Here is a 24,870-nt window from a genome sequence, read left to right as displayed (position 1 = left end):
AGATGGCAAGGAACGAACATGCGAAGGTTGGCAAGACCCATTTTAATGGAAGCCTGACTCTCCTCTCTACCAGCACGGCGAAGTGGGGTAGGACTCCGACACAAACTCGGGATGGATGACATAGTTATCCTTTTGCGGCCCGCCGGCCTTCTGGAAGTGACTCGTGTCCCACCTGGGAAAGGAGGAAAAACCAATGGATCGTAAGCCTCACACCCGCAGGAGGGTCCTTGGTAAACCACTTCCTGCTGGTGCTTATTAGGAGATTCCAAGGAGATTGCCAAGGGCAAGCTTTGGGAGCCCTTCTCTTTGCTGATTAACTGCAGTGATGCTTCCACATGCTCACCGTTTTTCTGCCCCGTATCAAATGCCTGGTCCTGGGATTTGGGGAGGGAGGTGGCCCGGTCAGTGGGATCTCTGGCAGATGGGTGTGGCAGGTTAGAGACAAGTGGCTAAGAGGTGCATAGAAGCCAGTGGGAGGGACGTGACATGCTCTGGGGTTATGGGAAAACCCGAGAGAATACATCTCTGCATAGCTAACTAGCCGTGCTGGTGTGTATCTTTTGTCTGCAGTGAGGCGAATACAAACAGCAGGCAGATGAAATAAAGCAGTGGTGGGCAACCTGTGGCCCACCAGGGTAATCCGCTGGTGGGCCGTGAGACAGTGTTTACATTGACTGTCTGCAGGTATGGCCACCTGCAGCATCCAATGGCTGTGGTTTGCCGTTCCCGGCCAATGGGAGCTGCGGGAAGTGGTGGCCAGCATGTCCCTGCAGCTCGCAACGCTTCCTGCAGCTCCCATTGGCCGGGAACAGTGAACTGCAGCCATTGGGAGCTGCGGGCAGCCGTGCCTGCGGATGGTCAATGTAACACTGTCTCGCGGCCCAAGAGCGGATTACCCGGATGGGCTACATGTGGCCCATGGGCTGCAGGTTGCCCACCACCGAACTAAAAGTTTGTTCTACCTTAGCCAGCTTCGGAAAACGATTTTCAATCCCAATTTTAGCTCAAATGATTCTTCCCCACCCATGTGAACACTGTTGCTAATGCGTGCACTATTTTGGTGTTTTCCTTAAAGCCCCAGCTCCTGGAGCCATGTGATTACATGAGAATCTCAGCTTTCATTTTTTAAAAATAAGTCAGTTTCTAGCCCTCCTGGTTGCAGAGAGAAGTTTGAAAATGTGACCTGAGTGGATTTGACATCAGAATGCAAATAAGAACATTTATGATTTTTTAAAAAAAATCTCACAATTTTGGGGGCCTGACCCCTGATTTTGGGCTACTTGGGGTTGAATAGAGCCAGGGGTGAAAGTAATTTAAACGATTTACCGGTACGCTGGAGTCCTGAGTGGGGGCGTGGCCTCAACAGGAAGAGGTGTGGCCTCAACCGGAAGAGGTGATTTAAAGGCCCTGGGGCTCTGGCTGGGAGCCCTGGGGCCTTTAAATCACGCCACTGCAGAGGCGGCTGGGAGCCCCGGGGCTCAGGGGTGAATTAAAGGGCCCGGGGCTCCGGCCGCCGCAGAGCTCTGGGCATTTTAAATCCCTGCTGGAGCCCTGGGGCTCCAGCAGCTCGGCTCAGGCGGGGATTTAAAGGGCCTGGTGCTCCAGCCACTGTGGGGAGACCCCGCCCGAGCCCCGCTGGCAGAGCTCCAGAGGCGCTTTAAAGGGGCTGGGGCTCCCCGCAGTGGCAGGGGAGCCCTGGGCCCTTTAAAGCGCCACCCGAGCCCCGTTGCCAAGTGAGGTGCCTATGAAAAGGTTGTGATTTGCTGGTTATGATTATGCTGTCTGTATGCACGTATCATTTTTGTATGTGAAGTTATAAGTGTTGGCTCTATGCTTGGATTTCAAATGTTTGCTCCTGGGGTAACGTCCACAAGGTAGCTCCCAGCACATCTTGGAGGGACTATTCAAATGAAGTGGCTCATCCAGAAACACTTGGCTGACAATGGATCAAGGGAGACGCCCATCTATACTGAGTGGACTGTCCTGTAAACGTACTTTCTGGAGTGTAGGTAATGGCTTCCTGCAATGACTGAGGGAAACGGGGCATGAACATGTGACTTGCCCATGTGCCTCCAAACTCCATCTTGTTGCTTTAATTTTCCACAGTAAGAACAATGGGATGCCCTCCACATGGCAAATGTTATAAAAGGCCCTGGAAACACCTCCATTTGGTCTTCAGTCCTGCTTCTTACCTCTGGAGGAACCTTGCTACAAACTGAAGTTCTGAACAAAGGACTGAATGACCCATCCCAGCAGTGGATATACTCCAGAGACTTGACTTAAGCCCGCAGTTTATTTCATCACTGCTGCAAGCCTGCACCAAGAACTTTGCCATCACTGTATGTCATTGATTCCTTCAACCAATTCTAACTCTCATCTTTCTTTTTATAAATAAACCTTTAGATTTTAGCTACTAAAGGATTGGCACCAGCATGATTTTGGGGTAAGATCTAAGTTATGTATTGACCTGAGTGTGTGGCTGGTCCTTTGGGATCAGAAGAACCTGTTATCTGATGAGAGTGGTTATAAAGAACCACTCATCTCTGAATCCTGTGGTTTTGGTGGTGATATGAGAACTGGAACACCTGAGGAAACTGTCTTTATGCTTTCCTGTTAGCCAGTGTGGGGAAACAGCAGTTTACTTTTGTGGTTGGTTCGGTCTATCTTATAAAAGAATAACCACCAGTTTTGGGTTGTGTTTGCCCTATTTCTCAGCAGTTCGTCCTGAATTTGGCATCCTCTACTGTGACCCACGGTTACACTGTGGAAACAGGGACACCGGATAACTAGGGCTCTGGGCAGATGATGATAACAAAAGCTACTGTCACAAAGGCTAGACATGGAAACCTGTTAAAAATGGCACAAAAAATAATCCCAAGCGATAGCCGCCCTACCTCAGTAGTGTTGTGAGTCTGCAGGAGTTTCAAATACTTACGTGGGGCTTTATGATTTCAAAGCACAATAGAGACATTAACTATAAATAAAGCCTCACACCCCTGCCCAGGTCGAGAAGGCTACCAGGCAGTGGCTACCCCTGTTTTGCAGGTGGGGAACTGGGGAGGTGAAGCATTGCAGCAAAAAGGGAACCAATCCATCTACGCACCTGTTTTTAGGTCTCCTTTAAACACTCCTAGTCACATTTATAGTTCTGGGGAATTGCTCTTCTGGTCCTGGGCCCGAGTCACCATCCCAGGCTCCTGGCCTCTTGCAGGTTTTGTTTTACATCAAGGTGGCCTCTTGCGACCCTTTTGGTAACAGCTTCTCTTACCCTCAGGCCAGTACCCCAGGGTGAGCAGAGCAAACACCCCTCCTTTGTTTGGTCCCTTACAGTCCTTCATTATTTTGTACCATGAATAAAAGCATGGTGCTGTCCCTTAAAAATAAGCTCCCCCACTGCAATCTCTGCCACTTGCTCTGTGACCTTTGGCAAGTCACTTGAGCTCTCTGTATTCCAGGGGTTACCATAATACATGCAGCCATTTGTCATGATTCACTTGAAACCCAAATGAGGAAAGATCTAGCCTCTGGAAAAGTCCAGGGCTGTTGCGAGGTTCCTGTTCTCCCCAGTGTAAACCATGATTTTTTAGAGCCACTGTGCCCTTCCCCCGCCACTGAACCCGGCTTTAACTTTCTTACTTAAGGTTCATATACGGGAAAGATTGCGGCGGGTTGTGCAAAGGTGCATAGCCCATCGTCTCTTGGCTGCAGTCGCAGTATGGGATATTCCTGAAACAAACGCAAGGGGTATGGTTAGCCATAGCAACAGGCTGCCGGGCTCACTCATCTCTGTTCCCTCTCGTTCTGGTGGTCAGCGAGCTTACGTGGGAAAGATCCTTCCTGTCTCCCCACAAGTGGGGCACGGTGGTGGCATCAACAGGGTCAGAGACGCAAGTGGTGGTGGTAGGAGTCTGGGATGGAGCAGTGATAACAGGGAGAGGACTGTCCGCAGCACAGGGACTAACGTCCTAAGGGCAGGTTTTAGAGGGGCCGAGCACCAGACACAGACTGCTGCTCCTGTGACCCGGGAGGCAAGGCAGGGCTGGGGCTTTGGGATGGTCTGCACACAGGAGCAGCAGACTGTGTATCGGCCGCTCTCAAGTCGGTTTGAGACCAGCTGCCCCCGGAGATTGCAGGGGTGGCATGAACCAGGTTCAGAAACCCGCTTAGTAAAAACTGTAATTTCTGTGTGGCTGGACCCCATGGGTGATGGGCACTTTATAAACACCGAGAGAGAGACAGCCCAAGCTCTGGAGTGGGTTCCTCTGTGCAGCCTCCCTGATCCAAAGCAAAATAACACCCAGAGCTGCTACTGCAACCTCTCCGCCTGCCCTTCAGTCACTAACTCCATGCTCAATGCTTTTTTTGCCTCTGTTTTCACTAACAAGGTCAGCTCCCAGACTGCTGCGCTGGGCATCACAAAATGGGGAAGAGATGGCCAGCCCTCTGTGGAGATAGAGGTGGTTAGGGACTATTTAGAAAAGCTGGACGTGCACAAGTCCATGGGGCCGGACGAGTTGCATCCGAGAGTGCTGAAGGAATTGGCTGCTGTGATTGCAGAGCCCTTGGCCATTATCTTTGAAAACTCGTGGCGAACGGGGGAAGTCCCGGATGACTGGAAAAAGGCTAATGTAGTGCCAATCTTTAAAAAAGGGAAGAAGGAGGATCCTGGGAACTACAGGCCAGTCAGCCTCACCTCAGTCCCTGGAAAAATCATGGAGCAGGTCCTCAAAGAATCAATCCTGAAGCACTTACATGAGAGGAAAGTGATCAGGAACAGTCAGCATGGATTCACCAAGGGAAGGTCATGCCTGACTAATCTAATCGCCTTTTATGATGAGATTACTGGTTCTGTGGATGAAGGGAAAGCAGTGGATGTATTGTTTCTTGACTTTAGCAAAGCTTTTGACATGGTCTCCCACAGTATTCTTGTCAGCAAGTTAAGGAAGTCTGGGCTGGATGAATGCACTATAAGGTGGGTAGAAAGCTGGCTAGATTGTCGGGCTCAACGGGTAGTGATCAATGGCTCCATGTCTAGTTGGCAGCCGGTGTCAAGTGGAGTGCCCCAGGGGTCGGTCCTGGGGCCCGTTTTGTTCAATATCTTCATAAATGATCTGGAGGATGGTGTGGATTGCACTCTCAGCAAATTTGCGGATGATACTAAACTGGGAGGAGTGGTAGATACGCTGGAGGGGAGGGATAGGATACAGAAGGACCTAGACAAATTGGAGGTTTGGGCCAAAAGAAATCTGATGAGGTTCAATAAGGATAAGTGCAGGGTCCTGCACTTAGGACGGAAGAATCCAATGCACCGCTACAGACTAGGGACCGAATGGCTAGGCAGCAGTTCTGCGGAAAAGGACCTAGGGGTGACAGTGGACGAGAAGCTGGATATGAGTCAGCAGTGTGCCCTTGTTGCCAAGAAGGCCAATGGCATTTTGGGATGTATAAGTAGGGGCATAGCGAGCAGATCGAGGGACGTGATCGTTCCCCTCTATTCGACACTGGTGAGGCCTCATCTGGAGTACTGTGTCCAGTTTTGGGCCCCACACTACAAGAAGGATGTGGATAAATTGGAGAGAGTCCAGCGAAGGGCAACAAAAATGATTAGGGGTCTAGAGCACATGACTTATGAGGAGAGGCTGAGGGAGCTGGGATTGTTTAGTCTGCAGAAGAGAAGAATGAGGGGGGATTTGATAGTTGCTTTCAACTACCTGAAAGGGGGTTCCAAAGAGGGTGGCTCTAGACTGTTCTCAATGGTAGCAGATGACAGAACGAGGAGTAATGGTCTCAAGTTGCAATGGGGGAGGTTTAGATTGGATATTAGGAAAAACTTTTTCACTAAGAGGGTGGTGAAACACTGGAATGCGTTACCTAGGGAGGTGGTAGAATCTCCTTCCTTAGAGGTTTTTAAGGTCAGGCTTGACAAAGCCCTGGCTGGGATGATTTAACTGGGACTTGGTCCTGCTTCGAGCAGGGGGTTGGACTAGATGACCTTCTGGGGTCCCTTCCAACCCTGATATTCTATGATTCTATGATTCTATGATTCCATGGGTCAGTCCTCTTCACGTTGCCCATTGCTCCAGCACCCTCTGCTGCCCCACAAGGACCCAGAGCTTTGAATATTTGGGTTTCCTGGCATGTATTTGCCAGGATTGCTCTCATCTCCTGTACGGAAGGTCCCACCCTTGGCTCACCCTGTAGCCACTTTCCGGTCACTGCCCCTGCCTCTGTGGCTACAGAGCTCCCGGCCAGGCTTGTGTATATACCGTATATATCCCTCTTTACGGTATTACCCTTACCTCTGCGGTGCCAGAGGGGATGTACCTGGCTCACAGCTCTGTCTTGGGGAGCTGCAGGGCTGCTGCTGGCTACTCAAACAAAGAGTTCTAGTGACTTCAGCTGGGCTCGCTGACAACTGCTCCCGCCATTGGGTGGAGAGGGAGGAGAGCATTGGGGTGTGTGTGGGGGGGAAGGGGCAGCGCACCAGTGGGAAGGAAAAAGGAGGACAAGAGAGCTGGGAAAGTGAGGGTGGGGGAGGCGGAGAGAGCAGGGAGGCAAAGGGGAATGAGAAATGAAAACACCCCCAGGGAAAACCCAACGGACTGAGAAAGGGGACAGGCGCCAGAGTGTTGCCAACTCTCATGGTTTTGTCATGAGTCTCAGGATAATTACTGGGTTCCTTAAAGCCCCAGCTCCTGGAGCTAGGTGGATATGTGATGACTTCAGCCTTCATTCTTAAAGAAAAAGTAAGGGCTGCGGAGAAAGCATCAACATGTGATCCCAGTGCACCCCAAAGGCTCAAAAGCAGAAGGCAAATCAACAGGACACCCAAGCTCTTCTTTTTACATCATCTCACGACTAAAAATCTGATTTTTGGTGAGCCTGACTCATGATGTTTGAACATTTGGAGGTGGCAATACGGGGAGACGAACGAGTGAGATGGGGATCTTACCCCGGGGCCGGATGGGAGGGGATGGGGGTGTGTGCCTGGAGGTGGCGGGGGGGGAAGGTGTTGATCCTTTGCAAAGGGGCGTGGAAGGGCTCTGCTTTCTCTGCACTGATCCCCACCTCAGCCTCCCCTCCTACACGCCCTGGCCTCTCCTGCTCATCTCTCATGACGTTCAGTCATCTGGGCCCAGGGTGACAGTGAAGGCGGGGGCTGAGAACACCCATGTTTCCCTGAGCGCTGCCTTTCCTTTCCCCTTGCCCCGCAATGCCCATCTGCTGGGAACAAGGGCCCGATCCTGCATGCCAAACTCTCCTTCCACCCAGGGGAGCTCTGGGTGTGACGGGCAGGATCGGGGCCGGAGTTCTGACCCCCCCGTGAGCCCTGCAGGAGCAACGAGGAAGGACGGGGCTGGATTATGCGTCCCGTAGAGCAGCTGCCCCGCGAGGGAAGTGTTATGTGTGCACTGCGTAACCCTCCGAACCTTACAATCTTCTCCACTAGCTGGTTGAGCTGCCTCTCGTTGCAGGGGGCTCCGTCCACGTAGTAATCCATCCCACGCACGCAGTAGTGGCGGCCGGTGCAGGGGCTGTAGTAGCCTTGGAAGGGCTTTCTCCCGGGGAGGGTAGACTCGTGCCGGACGGAGGGGAGCTGGCTGCGGGATAAGCTGTTCAGCATGTTGACCACCACTTCCCTTTCTGAAACAAGAGGAGCCAAAGGGTTTGGGGAAACCCCACGGCGTTGAAATCTGGACATTCGCTGCCCTGGACGGAGACCCTGGCCCTCAAGCGTCCTGGGTACAGAGCCCGTGGCAACTAGGGGAAAACCATAGCAACCAAGGTCCAAATGGGGGGTGGGGGAAGGGAGGGTGTGTGGGCTAGTGGCTAGAGCAAGTATCCCCTGCATGTGTGTGTGTGTGTCTCCCTCTCGTGGCCACATGCAGGACAACAATCTACTACTGCTGCCAGCTACTGAATTGCTTCTTTAGCTCTAGCTGCAGAGGTTTGTGCTTTGGTGCAGAAGGGCCCCGCTGGTGACCTGGGCAGGTGGGTCAACGCACAAGGGCGTGGGAGCCCTCCACAACATTTCCCAAGGGGAGTGTCCCTTTAAGAAAGCCCCCAACATCCTCCAGGATGAAGAGACTCAGCAGTACCATAAGTTACCAGTGGCAGGGATCAAGCAAGCCCACCGTGCCCCACTCCCAGCAGCCCAGGGAGGAGACACCTTCACAACCTCAGGAAGCCTGGTAACCTCAGGGGTTTCTGACCCGTGAGCTGCCTTGTGGGGTTGGTGAGTAGGGGAAGGGAGGTAGCTGAGTTGGGGGCAGTTAATCGGCAAGTCCTGGCACCATCTTCACAGCCCCAGATGACATCAACAGCAGAGCTTATGCTCCAGAATGGCTCAAGGGACTTCCTGGCCTTTTGCAGCTGAAGGGACCCGAAATGCTGCCTATAAAAACCTCCCAAGGAACTATCTCCCTGCTGCGCATTGCAGGACGCCTTGTGTTTCCAGCCCGCGAGGTGTTGCGTGGATTAAAGACTCCCCCACTGGCTCTTCTGGAATCTTTGCTCTCTCGAGGTAAGGTTATAGGAGGATCCAGTACAAGTACCGTAATTATTGAGCCGGTCGGGTTTCGGCGGGTATTGCATGGGCATCCCACGGAGAATGGTCTCCATCCCTGCTTCCTGCAAGGAAAGATTTCAGAGCCTTCATGTATGTTCAGCAAACTTGCAAAGCCCCCTGTTTGTCCCTGGATCAGGAAAGCGCAAGCCTCCCTCACCCTGCCCTGCCCTTGCCCGTGGGCGGTGAGGGCAGGCGCCATCCTTTCCTTGGCCTCTCTGCTGAGACCGCCAGTGTCGATGCTGCTTAGTGAGCCGGTGGCTTTTCTGACGTGGCGGACGCTTGCCCACTGGGAACTGGGCCAACACCGGAGTCATTCCCTAGACTCCAGCGAACCTAGAGTTACCTTGGCCGTATCCTTCTGCTTCTACTGCACAGAACTACACAGCACACGTGCCATGAAAATGCCACAGCCACGGATCCACAGGCAGCGTGGGACTCCTCCATTTGGGGAGGCTGCATGTGCCCGGACTGTGGCCCTGCCCCGAGGCCCTCACCTGATCAGTCTCCTCCCCCCGAAGCCATGTCCATGCCCCACTCGGGCACCTCCCAAAGGCCCCCCCCCCCACTGCTTGTACCTGTTCGCCCCCTCCCCCAAACCCCCATGCCTGCCCACCAGTCGGCCACCTGAGTCGGCTGGTTGCCCACCGCTTGTGTGCACCTCTTCACCCTCTCCCACGAGGCCCCCATGGGGGCAGCATGGGGATGGGAAGAGGCGGAGCTTCCGGGGAAAGTGACAAGTGGGAACAGGGCCTCGGGGCGGAGCGCAGGCTGGGCCCCGGCTGGGGCGCCCGCCCTTCCAATGGTGGCATGCTCCAAAGACAGTGGGCGGGCTGGTTGGCAAAGCTTAGCCTCCCCTGGCCTCTTATACCCACCGCGTTTGCACAGATCCTAGCTACAGCTATTTGCTGTGTCTGAAACCCTGTCTCTGAAAACACAGCTCTGCCTGCGGAGTGGGGAAAGTCTTCTTGTAGCTGGAGCGGCATCTCGCTTCCTTCGGGAGGATGGTCTAGAGCCAGACGAAGACAGGACTTCGCTTAGCGTGCAGGGGGACTGACTCCATTTTGCAGTGTTGAGCGGTTGGAGATGCCCTGCAGGAAGGCGCTAGGCAAGTGCAAAGAAGTATTACGCTGGATTTTGACCTGGGTTACTAAGGGTGAAATTTGCAAAGCAAAGAGTGGAGCGGGAGCTAGCTGTACAATTCTTATTTGAGAATAGGAGGAGACAAGGACGGACGTCCCACAGGCCGCTTTGAAAGCATAGCCCCTTCCCTGATCGTCCGCCACAACCTGCCTAGGGACGAGAAGCAGGCGCGTTCTGGAGGTCCAGGATTTACCTTTGGAAGCCTGGGGAGGTAGGTGGTATATTTATTCCACCCCGCGCTGTTGTAGGGGCCTGTCCTCCACGTTGCATACTTGTCTCCACTGACAAAAGCTGGATTGTACTTTTCTGAAATGTAAATGGACAAACAGACAAACATTTCCTACCAGGGAGGAAGAACAACGGGATTCGCAGAGTCCTAGATGGCAAGGCCAAAAAAGACACTTAGACCATCTAGTCTGACCTCCTCTATTACATGGGCCGGAGAATTTCACCCAGTTCCCCCTGTATTGAGCCCAACAACTTAAAGCATCTCTTCCAGAAAGGCGCCCGTCTTTAGGGTGACCAGACAGCAAGTGTGAAAAATCGGGACGGGGTGGGGGGTAATAGGAGCCCATATAAAAAAAAGCCCCAAATATCTGGACTGTCCCTGTAAAATCGGGACATCTGGTCACCCTACCCGTCTTGATCGGAAGACATCAAGGAATGGAGAACCCACCCCTACCCTTGATAGTTTGTGCCAGTGGTTAATCACCATCACTGTCAAAAAGTGTCATTTCTAATTGGAATTTGTCTGGCTTTAACTTCCAGCTGCTGAGGCTTGTTCTGCCTGACTCTGCTAGATTAAAGAGCCCTTGAGGGCCGGATATTTTCTCCCAATGAAGGTGCTTAGACACGGTAAATCAAGTCACCTCTTCATCTTCTTTTCAATAAGCTAAGCAGACTGAGCTTTCTCAGTGTCTCACAGTCAGGCTTCCTCCCCCTCCACCCCCCGAATCATTTTTGTGACTTTTTGCAGCACCTTGTCTGAGTTTTCAAAACCCTTTGCACCATGTGGGCACCAGAGCTGGACCTATGCTCCAATACTGGTCTCACCAATGCTGTAAACCCAGGGCAAATCACCGCCTTTCCCCTACTCACTCCTCGCACGTTTATGCGGCCCAGGATCACATTCGTCCTTTTGTCCCCTGCAAACTGATTACCGTGTAGCTAGCCAAAAGCTTCTGGGTGCGGGCTGGGTTCCTTAACAAAATCCAAGGCAAACAGCCCCGCCATCCAGACTAACTCAGCTCCAGCCTGTCCAGTGTGCGCCGTGGAATCTCAGAATGCTGGAGGGACCGGTGCTGGTGACTTCGTAGGTGCCACCGTCCCCACATGAATTAGACATTAACCAGTTCCACACCATGGTGCAAGGGATTCAGCGATGCTGGAGGTGCTCTCTTTTGGATGCAACATACAGCTGAGACCCTGACCCCTCATGGTCTTTAACGAGCCTCTGGCACTGTTTACAAGAGAAAGGATGCTAACCCCAGTGTCCTGGCTAAATTACAGCTCAGGGAGTGAATCCTGCCCACCTGAAGTCTCTCTTCAGTGTCAAGTAGATTCTTCCTCACTTCCCATCCTCCACTGTGGTCTAGTATCCCCGTACATTGTTACACAGTTGCCGTGTTCCTCACCAGAGGTGGCTGCTGTGCAGTGGTGGGTTAAGTGAGCTCTGGGCAGAATTTGTGCATCAGGTGGTTACACTGGGGGCTGGAAGGCACTACAAAAATAGACAGTGGGGCACCAGCTAATGCTGCACTTATTTCTTATTCTAAATAACTGCAGTCTCTCTGGTACCGCTGTGTGAGAACTGAGTCCAATGTGGACTTCTGAACAGCACGTGCTCTGCAGCCCCGCAGCACGGTGGGCCTTCCACTCAACAGCAGGCTTCAAGAACAGCAGCGGACAGTGCCGCTGTCCGAGGGTTGCTGTGGTGAGCAGGGCTGGAGAAACTAGAGCAAGATTTGCAACAATAGGGGCCTAGCATCAGCCTCCGAGGGCCTTATTTAGGCATGTAAGTCAGTGGCGGGAAGCTGACGTCAGTGGGAACCCAGCACTTCGGAAAAGCAGGAGCTTAAATAAGGATTTAGGAGCCTAGCATTGAGCTCCTGTGGTGGAAACTCTTGGCCTAGGTGCAACAGCAACATCCAACAACCTTGTGCTTTAGAACAGCCCTTTTGGTGCGTCAGCAGCTGGGGTGAGGAACCAAGGGAGCCTACCAGGGAGCCATGAACTGCACCTCTCCAGGGTGTTGCTGGCCTGGCCGTGAGGGCCAGAGGGAGAGAGGAACCATGCTGGGTTTTTTCAAATCAGCTTCCCTCCCTCCCCACTAGCCCTTTGCTTCTCTTCCCATTTCTAGGACGAAGATGGACCTCCCAAGCCGGGGGACGCAGCACTGACCCAGCACCTGCAGAAGCCAGGGAAGTGCAGTCCATGGTGGGGCCCCCGCCTGCCACACTGCGGGGGCCAGGGAGCCGCGCCCCGGCTGCCCAGCAAATAGGTCAAACCTGGACGCGGCAGGAAGTGAAAATGGCCATAGCCTATCTCCGCCCGGCGCAGGATTGCTCTCCGGCCACTGGGCTCCGGGGCTATGCCCAGTTCAGTTGGCAATGAGGGTCCCACTCTTCCCCTGGGAGACGATTCCACACCTTGGTATGTCTCTACCTCTGGAGGCTTTTCCTGCTGTTCGGCCTCAATCCTCCTTCAGGTAATTTCGTCCCATCGTTTTCAGTTAGACCCACTGCCCCAGCGAGCCCTTCCCGGCTGCTTGATGGTTATACCCTTCAAGTACATGCAGGTGGCTGTCCCTTCTCTGTACCCCTCGGGTGGCAGGAGCAGGCGTACAGGTGCCCACAGACAGTCCCATTTGCCCTTCCCTCCTGGGGGCAGAGTGAAGGGCCAGCTGGGAGGAGAGCAGAGGCAAGTGGACCAGCCCGGGGCTCTTCAGAGAGAACAGGGGAGCCTAGCTAGCCAGCTTGACTCCATGCCAGCTGGGGTGCTGGCTAGCCCCAGGTGAGCTCCCCTTCCCTGTCCCCTCCCACCCTGAGCCATAGTAATAGGGAGGCAGAAGGTGGGGGTGGGGGGAGGAGGGGAGTTTGCAATCAGGTAGATGGGGAAGGGGAGCACCGTGCAATGGGTATGCACCATGGGGAGGGGCAGGCCTCAGAGGAACGGGTGCAACCTCAGTGTGGGTTTTGAGGTTCCTGGAATCTAGGGCTGAGACTTTCCAAACCACCCATGGAGGTCTGGACGCTGGAATCCCATTTATTCTCATGGGAACTGGGTGTCCAAATCCTTTGGCCAGCTTGGAATATCCCGGCCTCTGCACCTGGAATCTGGGCACTGAGGCCAGCTGGCCCAGGATCCAGGGGAGGCTGGATGCATCCTGGACTGACTTGTGAATGGTCTGTGGCTGGGCCAGACCGGCCACGCCTGCTCCCTCAACGAGGTACCTGGATCTCAGCATCAGAGAACCACACAGGGAGCCCAGCCGTGAGAGAGCTGCTTCCCCACCGTCAGTGCTGAGCCAAGAGCCTGGGTCTCTGCACTGGGGAGGAAGGGTCTGTATGAAGGGAAACTGGACTGGGAAGGGTTTCTTGCAGGAGCAAAGGTCGGGATACAAAGGGTGGGGGACTGTGCTTGCTCCCGGCTGCCTTTGCTTGTACCACAGCCTCCTGGCCTGCAGCAATGGGGGGAGGGATTGCTCAGTGGTTTGAGCATTGGCCTGCTAAACCCAGGGTTGTGAGTTCAATCCTTGAGGGGGCCATTTAGGGATCTGGGGCAAAAATTGGGGATTGGTCCTGCTTTGAGCAAGGCGGTTGGACTAGATGATCTGCTGAGGTCCCTTCCAACCCTGATAGTCTATGATTCTATGAACCCAGGCAATCTGCCCCTGTTCGATAGCTTGAGGCCCACTCTTCTTTAGGAACCCCTGGGCTCTGAGTGCAGTTCTCGTCACCGGGTGGGAGCACGCTATGGACGAGCTGGAAGAAGCGGGACAGGGAGCTGGGCTGTGAGGCAGGTGGTTTAAACAATCCCGCAATACCTTCGGGTCTGGTTAACCAATACTTTTCTGGCCTATAGGCTGTTGGTTCTATCGTGTTCTTATAGGAATATTCCTGCACCGCATGCTTAATCATCTTCTCCAGATGAGCTTGGTTCACCTGATTTTCCACTCGGGGCACCGTTAACCCCTAAAGGCAACAGAAAGTTGGGAATGAAATCAGTTAAATGTTGCAATGATACCAGCTTGCCCTTTGCAAATTCCTCTGTGTTTGGGATAAAGCCAACTAAATGCAAGGCTGCAGTGAAGGGGGACAGTCCATGGGCATCAAGGCGTGTCATGGCTGTTAATATGCTCATCACCATGGCCACCCAGAATGTCACAACAAGATCAGGGCTAGAGCTGAAAACCTCATTCTCCGAAAGCCCCTGCACTTGAGTAAAAGGCAACTCACCTTCCGTAGTTAGTCATATAGGGCCTATGACACACAGCTGAGCAGTTTTGGTTACAGCCAGTAGAAGGTAGCTGTGTCCTATACCTGTTAGCTAGTTCAGTATGCAAATCTGAATGCTCTTCTTCTTCAAAGTATATAATGGCAACACCTGACGCTAACATGGTGCTTTTATCCATAGGTATCAAAGTGCTTTGTAGAGGTAGGTTCCCTACTTTTATTTTTGCAGGTGATGGAATTGGAGCCAAAAACCAAAGGAGGAATCAGTGTACTGCCAGGATTAACGTTTAGAAACTCCTAGCTTCCAGGCTTACCACTAGACCAATAGTCACATGGGCAGAAAACAGCCCCACTACCATTCACTCATGGATTCCCAGTGGCACCGTCCATGCACACAGGAATGCTTGTTCATTTGTCATATGCACATGAACGTGTACAAGAACCAGTGCCTGCAAACAGGAAGTTTAAAAGCTCACTAGAACTCAGCCACTGCCCTGGCTTGTTCTGGATATTTTTGGGCTACTCTGGGATGCCGTGGGTTAATGCTTATCGGTGTGTGTGAAGGGGAATCATAGGTACTGCTTTGGCATCCCACAACGCATGATGCTGCATCAAAATATTGTCCCGTAACAATGGAGCCTGGTGTCATTTCACCATCTCTGGAAGTGATGTAAGAACATGTGAATGTCTCCTCTGTAGGGAAGGTAGTGTGGCCTACTGGATAGGCACCAAACTAGGCTTTAGAAGAGCTGGTTCAAACCCCAGCTGTACATAAGTTCATGTCTATTTCCCTTCCCACCTTTGGGCTGTCCTGTTTATTGAGCTCTTTGAGGCAGGGATTGTCTCTTTGTCCATAACTCAGCACAAGGGGGCCTCTACATGCCAGGAAAATGTAAATAGGAATAAAAGCACTGACCTCGTAAGCAGGGTGATCTCAGAAATACCAAGTCGCACAGCAACCACAAGGATGTCGCCCACTGCACACGCAAAATGACCACCCACGCCCTCCCTCTTAAGTGCCCAGAAATGCCCCTTTAACTAAAGCCCCTGCAGTGAGTGCAGGAATAGCCCTTGTAGCTTTCCCCGGCGACACGCTCAGCTCTCTCCTAACCCACTTCGCTGAAGCTTTTCAACCATAATCCACTAAAAACATGCACAGACACGCACCACACTGCACAGCAGGCTGCCCAGGGAACGGCGGTTTGAACCGGATTGGCTGGGTCTTATTTGCATTGCATGCTGTCTGGACCCGGTACAGTGGGCCCCATCCTGCCACCACTGGGAGACTCAACATTGGCTTCAACAGAATGTCAAAAATCTCTAAACTCGTGACTGGTGTGGAGAAAGTGAATAGGGAAGTGTGATTTACCCCTTCTCATACCACAAGAACCAGGGTCACCAATTGAAATGAATAGGCAGCAGGTTTAAAACAAACAAAAGGAAGTATTTTTTCACACAACGCACAGTCAACCTGTGGAACTCCTTGCCAGAGGATGTTGTGCAGGCCAAAACTATAACAGGGTTCAAAAAAGAACTAGATAAGTTCCTGGAGGACAGGTCCATCAATCGCTATTAGCCAAGATGGTCAGGGACACAAACCCATGTCCCTAAACCTCTGACTGACAGAAGCTGGGAATGGACGACAGGGGATGGATCACTTGATAGTTGCTTATTCTGTTCATCCCCTCTGAAGCACCTGACACTGGCCACTGTCGGAAGACGGGATACTGGGCTAGACGGACCATTGGTCTGACCTATTATGGCCCTTATGTAACACAATCAGGCCCTCTAGCCTTTCAGTGCTTGTAAAGAGCTGAGTACCCCCGATCAGTAAATAAGGATGTACTTAGACACACCACCTTTACAAAAACAATTGCAGAGATTTTACAATCTCCTTTGAACTGTGGCACTGGGCACCTCAGCAGACCCTTCCTTTGGGGAGCAATTTATTAACCCTCAAGGCAGGTCATTATTATTAGCCCCACTTTACAGATGGAAAACTGAGGCACAGTGAGGGTAAATGACTTACCCAAAGTCAAACAGCAAGTCAGCAACCGAGCTGTTTAGAGAAACCAATTGTCCTGAGTGCATAGTCCCCTGCTCTGCTCACTGGAGAGCTCCCATGAATAGAACCCAGGCGTCCTGACTCAAAGTCTCCTGCTCTACTCTCTAGACAATACTGCCAGACTCCGCCTGAAAATCTCCAACTTGTTCTGTAGCGAATGAGGACGGGCAGCAGCACCAGGGTGCATCAGCAGGAATTCATGCACACCTGGATAACCTGCTCCATAGGTGGGAGGGCTTAAAGCTGATTGGTATAGCTAATCCTGTAACCAACAGCTATATGCAAACCTTTCCTTCCCTCTGCCAGTCCCCTGCCATCAAACCCCTCCCCTCTCCAAATCAACAAGGGTGGGAATCCCACACAGGAGCAATGCACAATCAAAAATAAATAACTGCAAGTCAGGCCCAGAACAAAGCAGGGTCAGGGGAACAGCTGAGGCAAGTCAAGTCGGGACCCATTTCTGCAGGCTGCAGCCTCTCTATTGTGGCCACATACGTGAGCTCGAACACTCCCCAACCCAGAAAATACTTGCCAGCCTTTCAAGGAGACATGAGGGTGATGGACAACTTTAGGAGGGGGAGCTCCTGGGAGGTGTGACCTGCAGTTCCCTAGGTTTCTTTTTAATACCAATAGGGCAGATGCTTTAATTTCACTGCAAGATCACCGCATGCCTAGCTTGCTGTGCATTCAATGGCAAAAAAGCAGAGGATCAGATATACAGCCTGGCTGGAAATGTACGAATGAGCATCAAAGTTGATGACATTTAATTCAGCACACAGTTTAATGAATGAATGCTTATCGCGCTTCGGGAGGTAGGGGTGGCGCTATGTAGCAGGGAAGTGATGCTACTATTATCGTTGTAAGATCTGGGTGCCTTCAGACACATCTGGGGCCAGAGCCACCATACCACCATGCCAAGTGGGGCTCAGAAGTCTGCTGGCTGTCAGAGAGGCAGGAAACAAATGGAGTTTGCAGGTCTTTCCCTGGGTCCGGATTTGCGCAATGCTCAGCTAGAGGGCTGCAAATGCATCGGACAGTCTGGGGGTTTGCACTCTCAGGCTGTTCAACATTTTAAAAGCAACCTTCTTGTGAGAGGGTCACCACCAAAGTGCCCCCTCATGGCATGGGTGATCCTGCAGCAGCCCTGCCTCAGTTTCCCCTCAGTGATTAGCCCTCCCGCCCATGCTCAGCTAAGCCATTAACAATAAGTCCACCCCTTCCAGGGTATACAAGCCCAAAACCAAACACAGAGTCTTCACACCAGTTTCAAATGGGGCCCGATCCCACTTTCAAAGGGGCTAGTCCATCTTCAGTAGCTCAGATGCTCTCCTGCCCGTGCTCTGGGCTCAGCTTTCATCCTTCCAGGGCTCTCTTTCATCTCTCCCACCAGCCCTTCCTGGGCTCACTGCTCCCTCCTCCCATGCCTTCTGTCTTGGAGTCTTTCCCTGCTTTGGCAGGCCATTTCCAGCCCTACCTAGCTGGAGTCTCCCCCCAGTGTCACAAGGTCTCCTACCTCCCTGCAGACCTCTGCAGACACCTCCATCTCCCCCTGCCTAGTCTTCTCCCTCATCTATCCCACAGGGCTGGTCAACTCACATGCCCCATTTTCCCCACCTGGGGAAGTGAGTTGGTGTCACAGCTGGGAACTGAGAGACCCACCCCCACTGTTAAAGGACCAGTCACCCTGTGACCTCCCAGATAGGCAGGGGAACCATCTCTCCATGTTAAGGTCCTGTCTGCCCTGCTCCTTCTGCAGCAGCGAGCACTGTGGGTAAGAGGTGCCCCAGAAAGCAGACTGCATTGCTGTGATACCGCAGTGCTTCCTGAAGGCTGGAGGAGTCGGGCAGGGCCCATATGGGTGAGGTGTGGAAAAGGCTTTCGGCTTGGGGACCGCAGGCTACGTCCAACCACAGGGCCCATGAGATCCGTACCACTGCCCGTTTTTTCAGTTTCAGTCTGGTCCCTTGCTCTGGGCCCTGTGGCTCTGTTTCCTTTGGGGGCTGTCGTGTGTGAGCACTGGTCGGAGGAGGGGGTGGGCCAGTGGTCTCGGAGAAGATGAATCCAGGCAGCTCTCAGCCAGCATTTATTTATTATGCTTTGTACTGTCAGACAAAGCACTCCCACCCCAGGCTCTTTAAAATAAAGAGCAGCCATTAAATAGACAGACACCCTTCATTGACACCAGTGCACAATACCCCAAGTCCCATCGAAGACCTCCCCCCAGTAAATCCACCAAGAGCCTCCATGCACCACCCCACCTGGCAAAGAGCCCTGCAAGCCAGGGACCAAAGACGGGCCTGGCCACAAAGGCATAAAAAGCACAATGCAAGAGAGTCAGCCAGCCAGCCGTGTCTGCTGTGTAGAATTCAGGCAAGAAAGGGAGGAATTGCTGGTCTGTTACTCGGAACAGCAGACAAGTCACGAGGCCAACAGATGTGTGTTTCCAGTGCCGCTTGCTGGATGGACCTGGGCCCATGTATGTGGCTATCATTCCTTCTTGTGCCTTAAGATCCACAGAAGATACAGGCCCAGATCCTCAAAGATATGTAGGTTCTTAACTCCCTGGGAATTAGGTACCTAAATATCTTGGAGGATCAGGGCCATGAGCCCTAGCAGATTCATCGATTTAAAGGCCAGAAGGGCTCACTGTGACCATTTAGGCTGGTCTTGTGCACAGTACAGGCCAGAGAATCTCCCCCGCTGATTCCTACATCAAGCCCATAACTTCTGGTTGAGCTACAGCATATCTTTTAGAAAGAGACACCCAGTCTTGATTTAAAGGCTTCAAGTGGTGGTGAATCCATCCAGTAAATAGTGCTACGTTCTCCTTTAACTAGGGTGTAAGAGACCTGAGCTGTAACCAAAGGTCCTGGGGTTTGTCCCTCTGTGGGGTGAGCTGCCCACAGGTGTGTCTATTGTACAATGGTGACCCCAACAGACAGGAAGGTGAAAGAGGGTCAGATCCCTCCCAGTGCCCAGGAGGAGAGAAAAAAGAGATCTGTCAATCTGAAGGGAGAGGGTGTGAATTGGCCTAAGGACAGGGGCTTGGTGAATGGAAGAATATGATACTTAGCTTATATAAAGCATTTTTCAATGGTAGATCTCAGAGTGGTTTACAAAGGACGGGAGTCTCATCCCCTTTTGCAGATGATGAGGATAGATTTTAGCTCAATTTTGACCCAGTTTAAGGGAAGCGAGTCAACCCACCTCCCAGGGAGCCTCTGGGTTGTGGAAAGGCAGGTAGGATTTAATCACAGGTGCCACTGAAAATGTGACCATGCCAAAGCATCCCCCTTCTTCCCTCCCCACAACACCCAAACATTATCAGCGTGGCGGGGGAATCTTTGCAAAGCACCGGACACGCTTCACCAGCGGACCCCCCCCACTTCCGCCAGGGCTGAGAGCAGCAGCCTTTAAACAATACAAAACAGCCGTGCGCAGCAGTTCACCACAAGCGGAATCCCGGCTCCACCTGCAGCTGCAGGGGGAATGAGTGGGAAGAAGGGGTGTAGCGGCGGTGTCAGGGATGATATCCTCCGACTTGTACCATGGGATCTTCAATCACCACAGATGGATTGACGACGATGATGATGATATTTTGCTTTGCAGGAGCGTCTAGAGGCCGCAGTGCTCTAGGTGTTAGTACACGCCCACAGTAAGAAAAGTCCCTGACCCCCAGTTTGCAGCCTAAAAGCCCCACAGCAGCCTGTGGTAAAGGGATTCGGATGCAAGCCTCGTTGGAAAGCGTACCCCGGCCACCCTCCTTCTGCACTTGCTCAACTTTCCCGCTAAGGGAAAACCCACAAAATAACCCCCCGGCCTGCAGCACTCTTCAAAATGTTTGGAAGTCTCCTGTCCCACTCCCAGCTTAGCCCAAAGCTGCTGAGTTTATGTCAGTGGTCCCCAAATTTTTCAGCTTTGCGCCCCCCACTTTACCCCTGTCCATGCCCCCTAGGACATGGACAGGGGTAAGGGGGCTGGGGGGCCACAGCTAGGGGTGGGGCTGGGGCCAAGAGTGGGGCCAGGGCTGGGGGCAGAAGCTGAGGCCATGGCTGGGGGCAGGGCTGGGACCAGGAGCGGGACCTGGTGCGGGGCCGGGGCTGGAGCAGAGCTGGGAGTGGAGTGGGGCTGGGTGTTGCTCCCTCTCCGCCCCCCATGCGGGCTGGCCTGGGACCTGCCGTGCCCCCCCCCAACATTCCTCTCTGCCCCCCTAGGGGGGCGCGCCCCACAATTTGGGGGCCTTTGGCTTATGTCATCTGACGCAGTCCGAGCCCTGGGTGCCACACTCACAGACCATCGGGAACCCATCCTTCAGCTAACAGAGCCGTAGATTAGCAGGCTTAGAAGTGGGAGATTTACCTCTGTAATAAACTTGTTTTCATCCCACAACGTAAAAGAACGTTCCCTGTACGACTGTTTCACGGTAGACGGCGACCGGTAAGATTCTGTATAGGTGCTGATGGGCGTCTTTGTTTTATGAGCAAAGAGGAACATCTCTCAAATGGGCTCTTGGAAAGGATTCCACCTTCAGTCTAAACTACGTCTCAACTGATCCCCAGTAGCCAGCAAGGGCTTTATGCCGGAAGTTAATTTCTGGAGTCTGCCACAAGCCACACTGCGGGGTGAGACTATGAAAAAGGCTCTCTGTACTATGGTAGCAAATTAAAAGTCTGTCTCCCAAATCTGACCGCCTCCCCCAGTCACCAGCCCTGCTTGCATCACCAGTGATGTCACAGTCGGTTGGGTCAACCGCATTGTAGCTAAAATGTAAAAGTGAGATCCCTGTGGATCCAGCCCCTCAGGCGGGTAGATTGTATCAAAACAGGGTCCTTTGGCAGGTGGGAAACAATTGCCCATCATATCAAAGGCAACCCCCTGGCACAGAGGTGCCGACTTTCTGATCTGAAGTGGGGTGCTTGACCCCCACTCTGCCCTAGGTCCTGCCCCTACTCTACCCCTTCTCCCACGGCCCCACCCCGCCTGCCTCTTCCTGCCCCCTCACTCTGCCCCGCCCTGCCTCTTCCCGCCCCATTCCACCTCCTCCCTCGAGCCTTCTCCTCCCTCGCTCCTCTCCTTCCCCCCAGAGCCTCCTGCATGCTGCTGAACAGCTGATCACTGGCGGGCAGGAGGCGTTGAGGGGGATGGGTGGGAGATGATTGGCGGGGCTGCAGCCCCAGAGCACCCACAGAGTCGGCGCCTATCGCCTGGCATTTTTCATCTGCCACCGTCAGTGATTTCCTAGCCACCTCCAAATCCAAGTCAAAATTGCTCCCTCTGTCTCTCTCTCTCTCCATCGACCTGGGGCTATCACTGTGGTCTATGCGAGCCCCCTGAGATAACATCTTTCACCTTTGCCCCATTACCTGCCAGGTGCTAGCTGGCATGGTATCTAGGTACCCAGGCCACCTCCTGGCTGGCTGGGGAGAAAGGCCCCGGGTCTAGTGTGCAGACAGATTGACTGGGATTCTGGTGATGGCATTTAGGATCAGACTCCCTGGGCACCATGCAACCCTACCAGTCGTCACCCCATCACAGTTCCTAACCTCTGAGCTGAGCAGAGCCTCAGGCCAGCCTGTGGAGGGGCCTAGCCATGAGGGCAGCTTAAGCAGAGACTGAGATGTGAGGGTCACATCAGAGGAGCTGGCGGAGTGTGGGGTGACTGGAGACCAAGGCGGTGGGAGGCATGAGGCACGCAGGAGTGAGCAGGGGCATCTCAGTGAGAGGGGCCCAGGATGTGAGCTGGGGCGTAGGGGTTAGGGTGGCATGAGGGAAACCTGGGTCATGAGGGGAGTAGATTGGACTATGATGCATATAGACATGTACCGATTTAATAACAAGTGCAGTAATACAGAAATAATACAACACATCGGCTGTCGGGCATTTAAATGGAGGCAGATAGGGGACAGTCAGGTACCATGGTAATCAGCAGGGTACACGGGCTGGCTGGAGAGAGAGGCAGGGTCGTTAGGAGAGATAGAGACACATCCCCATAGAACCTAGTGTGACCCCCTGCCTAGGACGTTGGCAGCAGCAATCCGACCTGAGCCTTTTAGAGCTAAAAATCCCAGCTCTAGCCCCTGGCAGGCTCCAGCAGACTGATAAACCTCTGTGTGGCCTGCCCACCCGAGGCAGACAGAGCACCGTGCTGCATTAGTAGGGGTTACAGAAATGACCCCCGCTTCTTCCATTGCCAGGTCTCCAGCATCCTTTGGAGCTCTCTCCTCCCCACCGCGGCGTCCATCCAAGGGGACGGCTTCTCGCATCTTTCTGACCATGACTGCCTAAGCGGGCTGCACAGCCTCTCCTCAGCATCTCTGTTGCAGTCTTTGCTATGTTCAGTTCATGACCAGTGGCTCCCTCCCACTAATTAGAGTGATTTGATTCTTGGCAATGGGAAGTGGATTAGATAACGAATAATTAGCTGCTGCTGGCAGTGCCTCCTGGAGTACAGCATGTCTTTCCTCCTCAGCCTGCAGCAAGCTTCAGTTGCAGTGAGCTGGCTGGCGTATGCATGCAATGCTGTCCCCATCTAGATAGCACCAGAGCTGCTTAGCTGTGTGTCATACACCCCATACGGCTAAGTGCCCAGGCTGAGCCTGCATTGCCCCGAAAGAGCCTCTCTGTGATTGTTTAGCCTCCCTTTTTTGGATGCTCTCGCTCTGCACCTCAGCTCTAAAACATTTTCTAATGGTCATTCACCAGTTCTGCCACAATCTGTACAGCAGAGGGTGCTGGGTACCATAGTCCAAGCCAAAGGACAGATGCATAGAGGGATGTAGTGGAAAGTTCATGCACAGAGAAAGAAGCTGGCTGGCTGCTCAGATACCCTGTCTGTGGGGAACATTGTGAACCTGGAGGTAGGGGAACTTTTGTATATTATGTTCAGTGTTACCCGCTGGCAAAAATTCATCATACATTTGCCTATAAGCTGTTCTGCAGGGTTTTCATCCCCAGATCTAACTCACATGGCATGTTTCAAAATCTCTCATGACAAAATTACTGTGATGAATTGTGCAGGCCTCTGCAGCTGGGAACCCTGCAACAGGCCAGTTCTAGCTTGGCCAATGCACAGAGCCTCAGACCCAAGGAGACTAACCAGGATCCACTGAAAGACATGGCAAGAGAGGCCAGTCTGTGATCTCTGGAGTGTCTTTACAAAAGTGCCCCCAAATTTTGGCAACTAATTTGGATAAAACTATGGTCCATAGAGACCATAGGGCCCAGCATGCAATGTCAGATTGAAATCTAAATGGACAGGACATATTGCATTACAGTCAACTTGTGGAACGTGTTGCCAGGGGATGTTGTGAAGGCCAAAAGAATAAAGGGTTCAGAAAAGAATTAAATAAGTTCATGGAGTCCATCAATGGCTATTAGCCAAGATAGTCAGGGACACAAGCTCATGCTCCAGCTGTCCCTAAATCTCCAGCTGCCAGAAGCTGGGAGTAGACGACAGGGGGTGGATCACTCTGTAATTGCCATTTGTTCATTCCCTCTGAAGCATCTGGAACCGGCCACTGTCAGTGACAGGATCCTGGGCTAGATGGACCATTGGTCTGACCCAGTGTGGCCGAATTTATGTTGTGACCTATATTCTCCATGGACCATCTCTGTGTATTATTTTACAGCACCTACAGCAGGTGCTTCACAGAGCTAACAATGAAATCCCTGCCCTTTAAGAGCGATGGCTGGCCCGAAGGACACTATGACTTCAGTACAGACTGTTGTTAGTGAAAACTTTCCATTTGGGACTGGCATGCAGCTCTTCTTGCACAGAGGAACATGAACAAATAAAAATATGGCCTACTGGCTCAGGCAGTAGACTGGGCCTCTGGAGACACGGGTTCTGTTCCTTTCTCTGCCACTGACCTTGGTCAAATCACTTCCCCTTGCCGTGCCTCAGTTTCCCCATCTTAAAATGGGGAGAACGATACTGGCCTCTTATGAAAAGTGCTATATAAGCACTACAGAGGCTGCATTTATTATGCCCCTCCCACAGCAGTAGTGACCAGCGCTCATTTATAAACGAGGACAATAACAGACTGTCTCTCGCTCACCAGCTGCACTTTTAGGTAGTTTAAAGCGATACCGTACCCACCAGACTGGCACGGCTGCACAATCAAACCGCTAAGTGGAAAGGGGAGACCCACATTTTATGAAGACACCCAAACCGTCATAAAAATCAGCATCTGAAGGGCTCATGGGGCTCCTCAGAAGCTGAGATGAAGAGGAACCCCATGGTGGCAGAGCTTAGGAGCACTACAGAAGCTGAGATCCTGCCTCTGATAACACCGCCTACTGGGTGAGGGGCTGGGGGGAGGGGATTTACCTCCGTCACAAACTTATTCTCGCTCCACAGAGTCATCGGAGGTTCCTGGAAGGTTTTTCTCATGCTATTCGGTGCTCTGTAGGAGTCCGTGTAGGTGCTGATGGGGGTCTTGGTTTTACGGGCGAAGAGGAACATCTTGAAACACACCCGTGCGGGGGAATCCTTCTTCAAATACACTCAGTGACTCCACAGGTCAACTTCATCGGCCAAGGGGTCTTGTGCCTCAACGTCATTAGATTAGGATTCCCCACCCCCTCAAACGTCTGTGGCTGGTGGGGAAGGGAGAGGGGCTCTGCATGCTGGGGTGTTCCTT

General features: G+C 52.7%; 1 protein-coding gene across 1 annotated transcript; it reads right to left on the bottom strand.

Moving 5' to 3' along the window:
• Positions 1–51: 51 nt before the first annotated feature.
• On the bottom strand, positions 52–24,870 carry C5H9orf24 (chromosome 5 C9orf24 homolog). The gene is made up of 7 exons (XM_037902669.1): positions 24,558–24,870; positions 13,755–13,902; positions 9,903–10,015; positions 8,556–8,631; positions 7,431–7,644; positions 3,637–3,726; positions 52–172 (listed from the first exon to the last, which is right to left on the bottom strand). The coding sequence occupies exons 1-7, from the start codon at positions 24,690–24,692 to the stop codon at positions 67–69; spliced, it is 882 nt and encodes a 293-aa protein (XP_037758597.1). The 5' UTR covers positions 24,693–24,870; the 3' UTR covers positions 52–66.

Source organism: Chelonia mydas, chromosome 5, assembly GCF_015237465.2.
Source record: "Chelonia mydas isolate rCheMyd1 chromosome 5, rCheMyd1.pri.v2, whole genome shotgun sequence".
NCBI lineage: Eukaryota > Metazoa > Chordata > Testudines > Cheloniidae > Chelonia > Chelonia mydas.
Note: the sequence above shows the minus strand (reverse complement) of the source record. Positions and strands in the feature narration are given on the sequence as shown.

Coding starts and splice junctions, on each gene's coding strand:
- C5H9orf24 (XM_037902669.1), bottom strand. CDS start 24,692: ATGTTCCTCTTCGCCCGTAAAACCAAGACCCCCATCAGCACCTACACG. Junction 13,903..24,557: donor AGAATAAGTTTGTGACGGAG/GTAAATCCCCTC, acceptor TGTTGCCTTTAG/GGGTTAACGGTGCCCCGAGT. Junction 8,632..9,902: donor ACCTCCCCAGGCTTCCAAAG/GTAAATCCTGGA, acceptor CTTTCCTTGCAG/GAAGCAGGGATGGAGACCAT.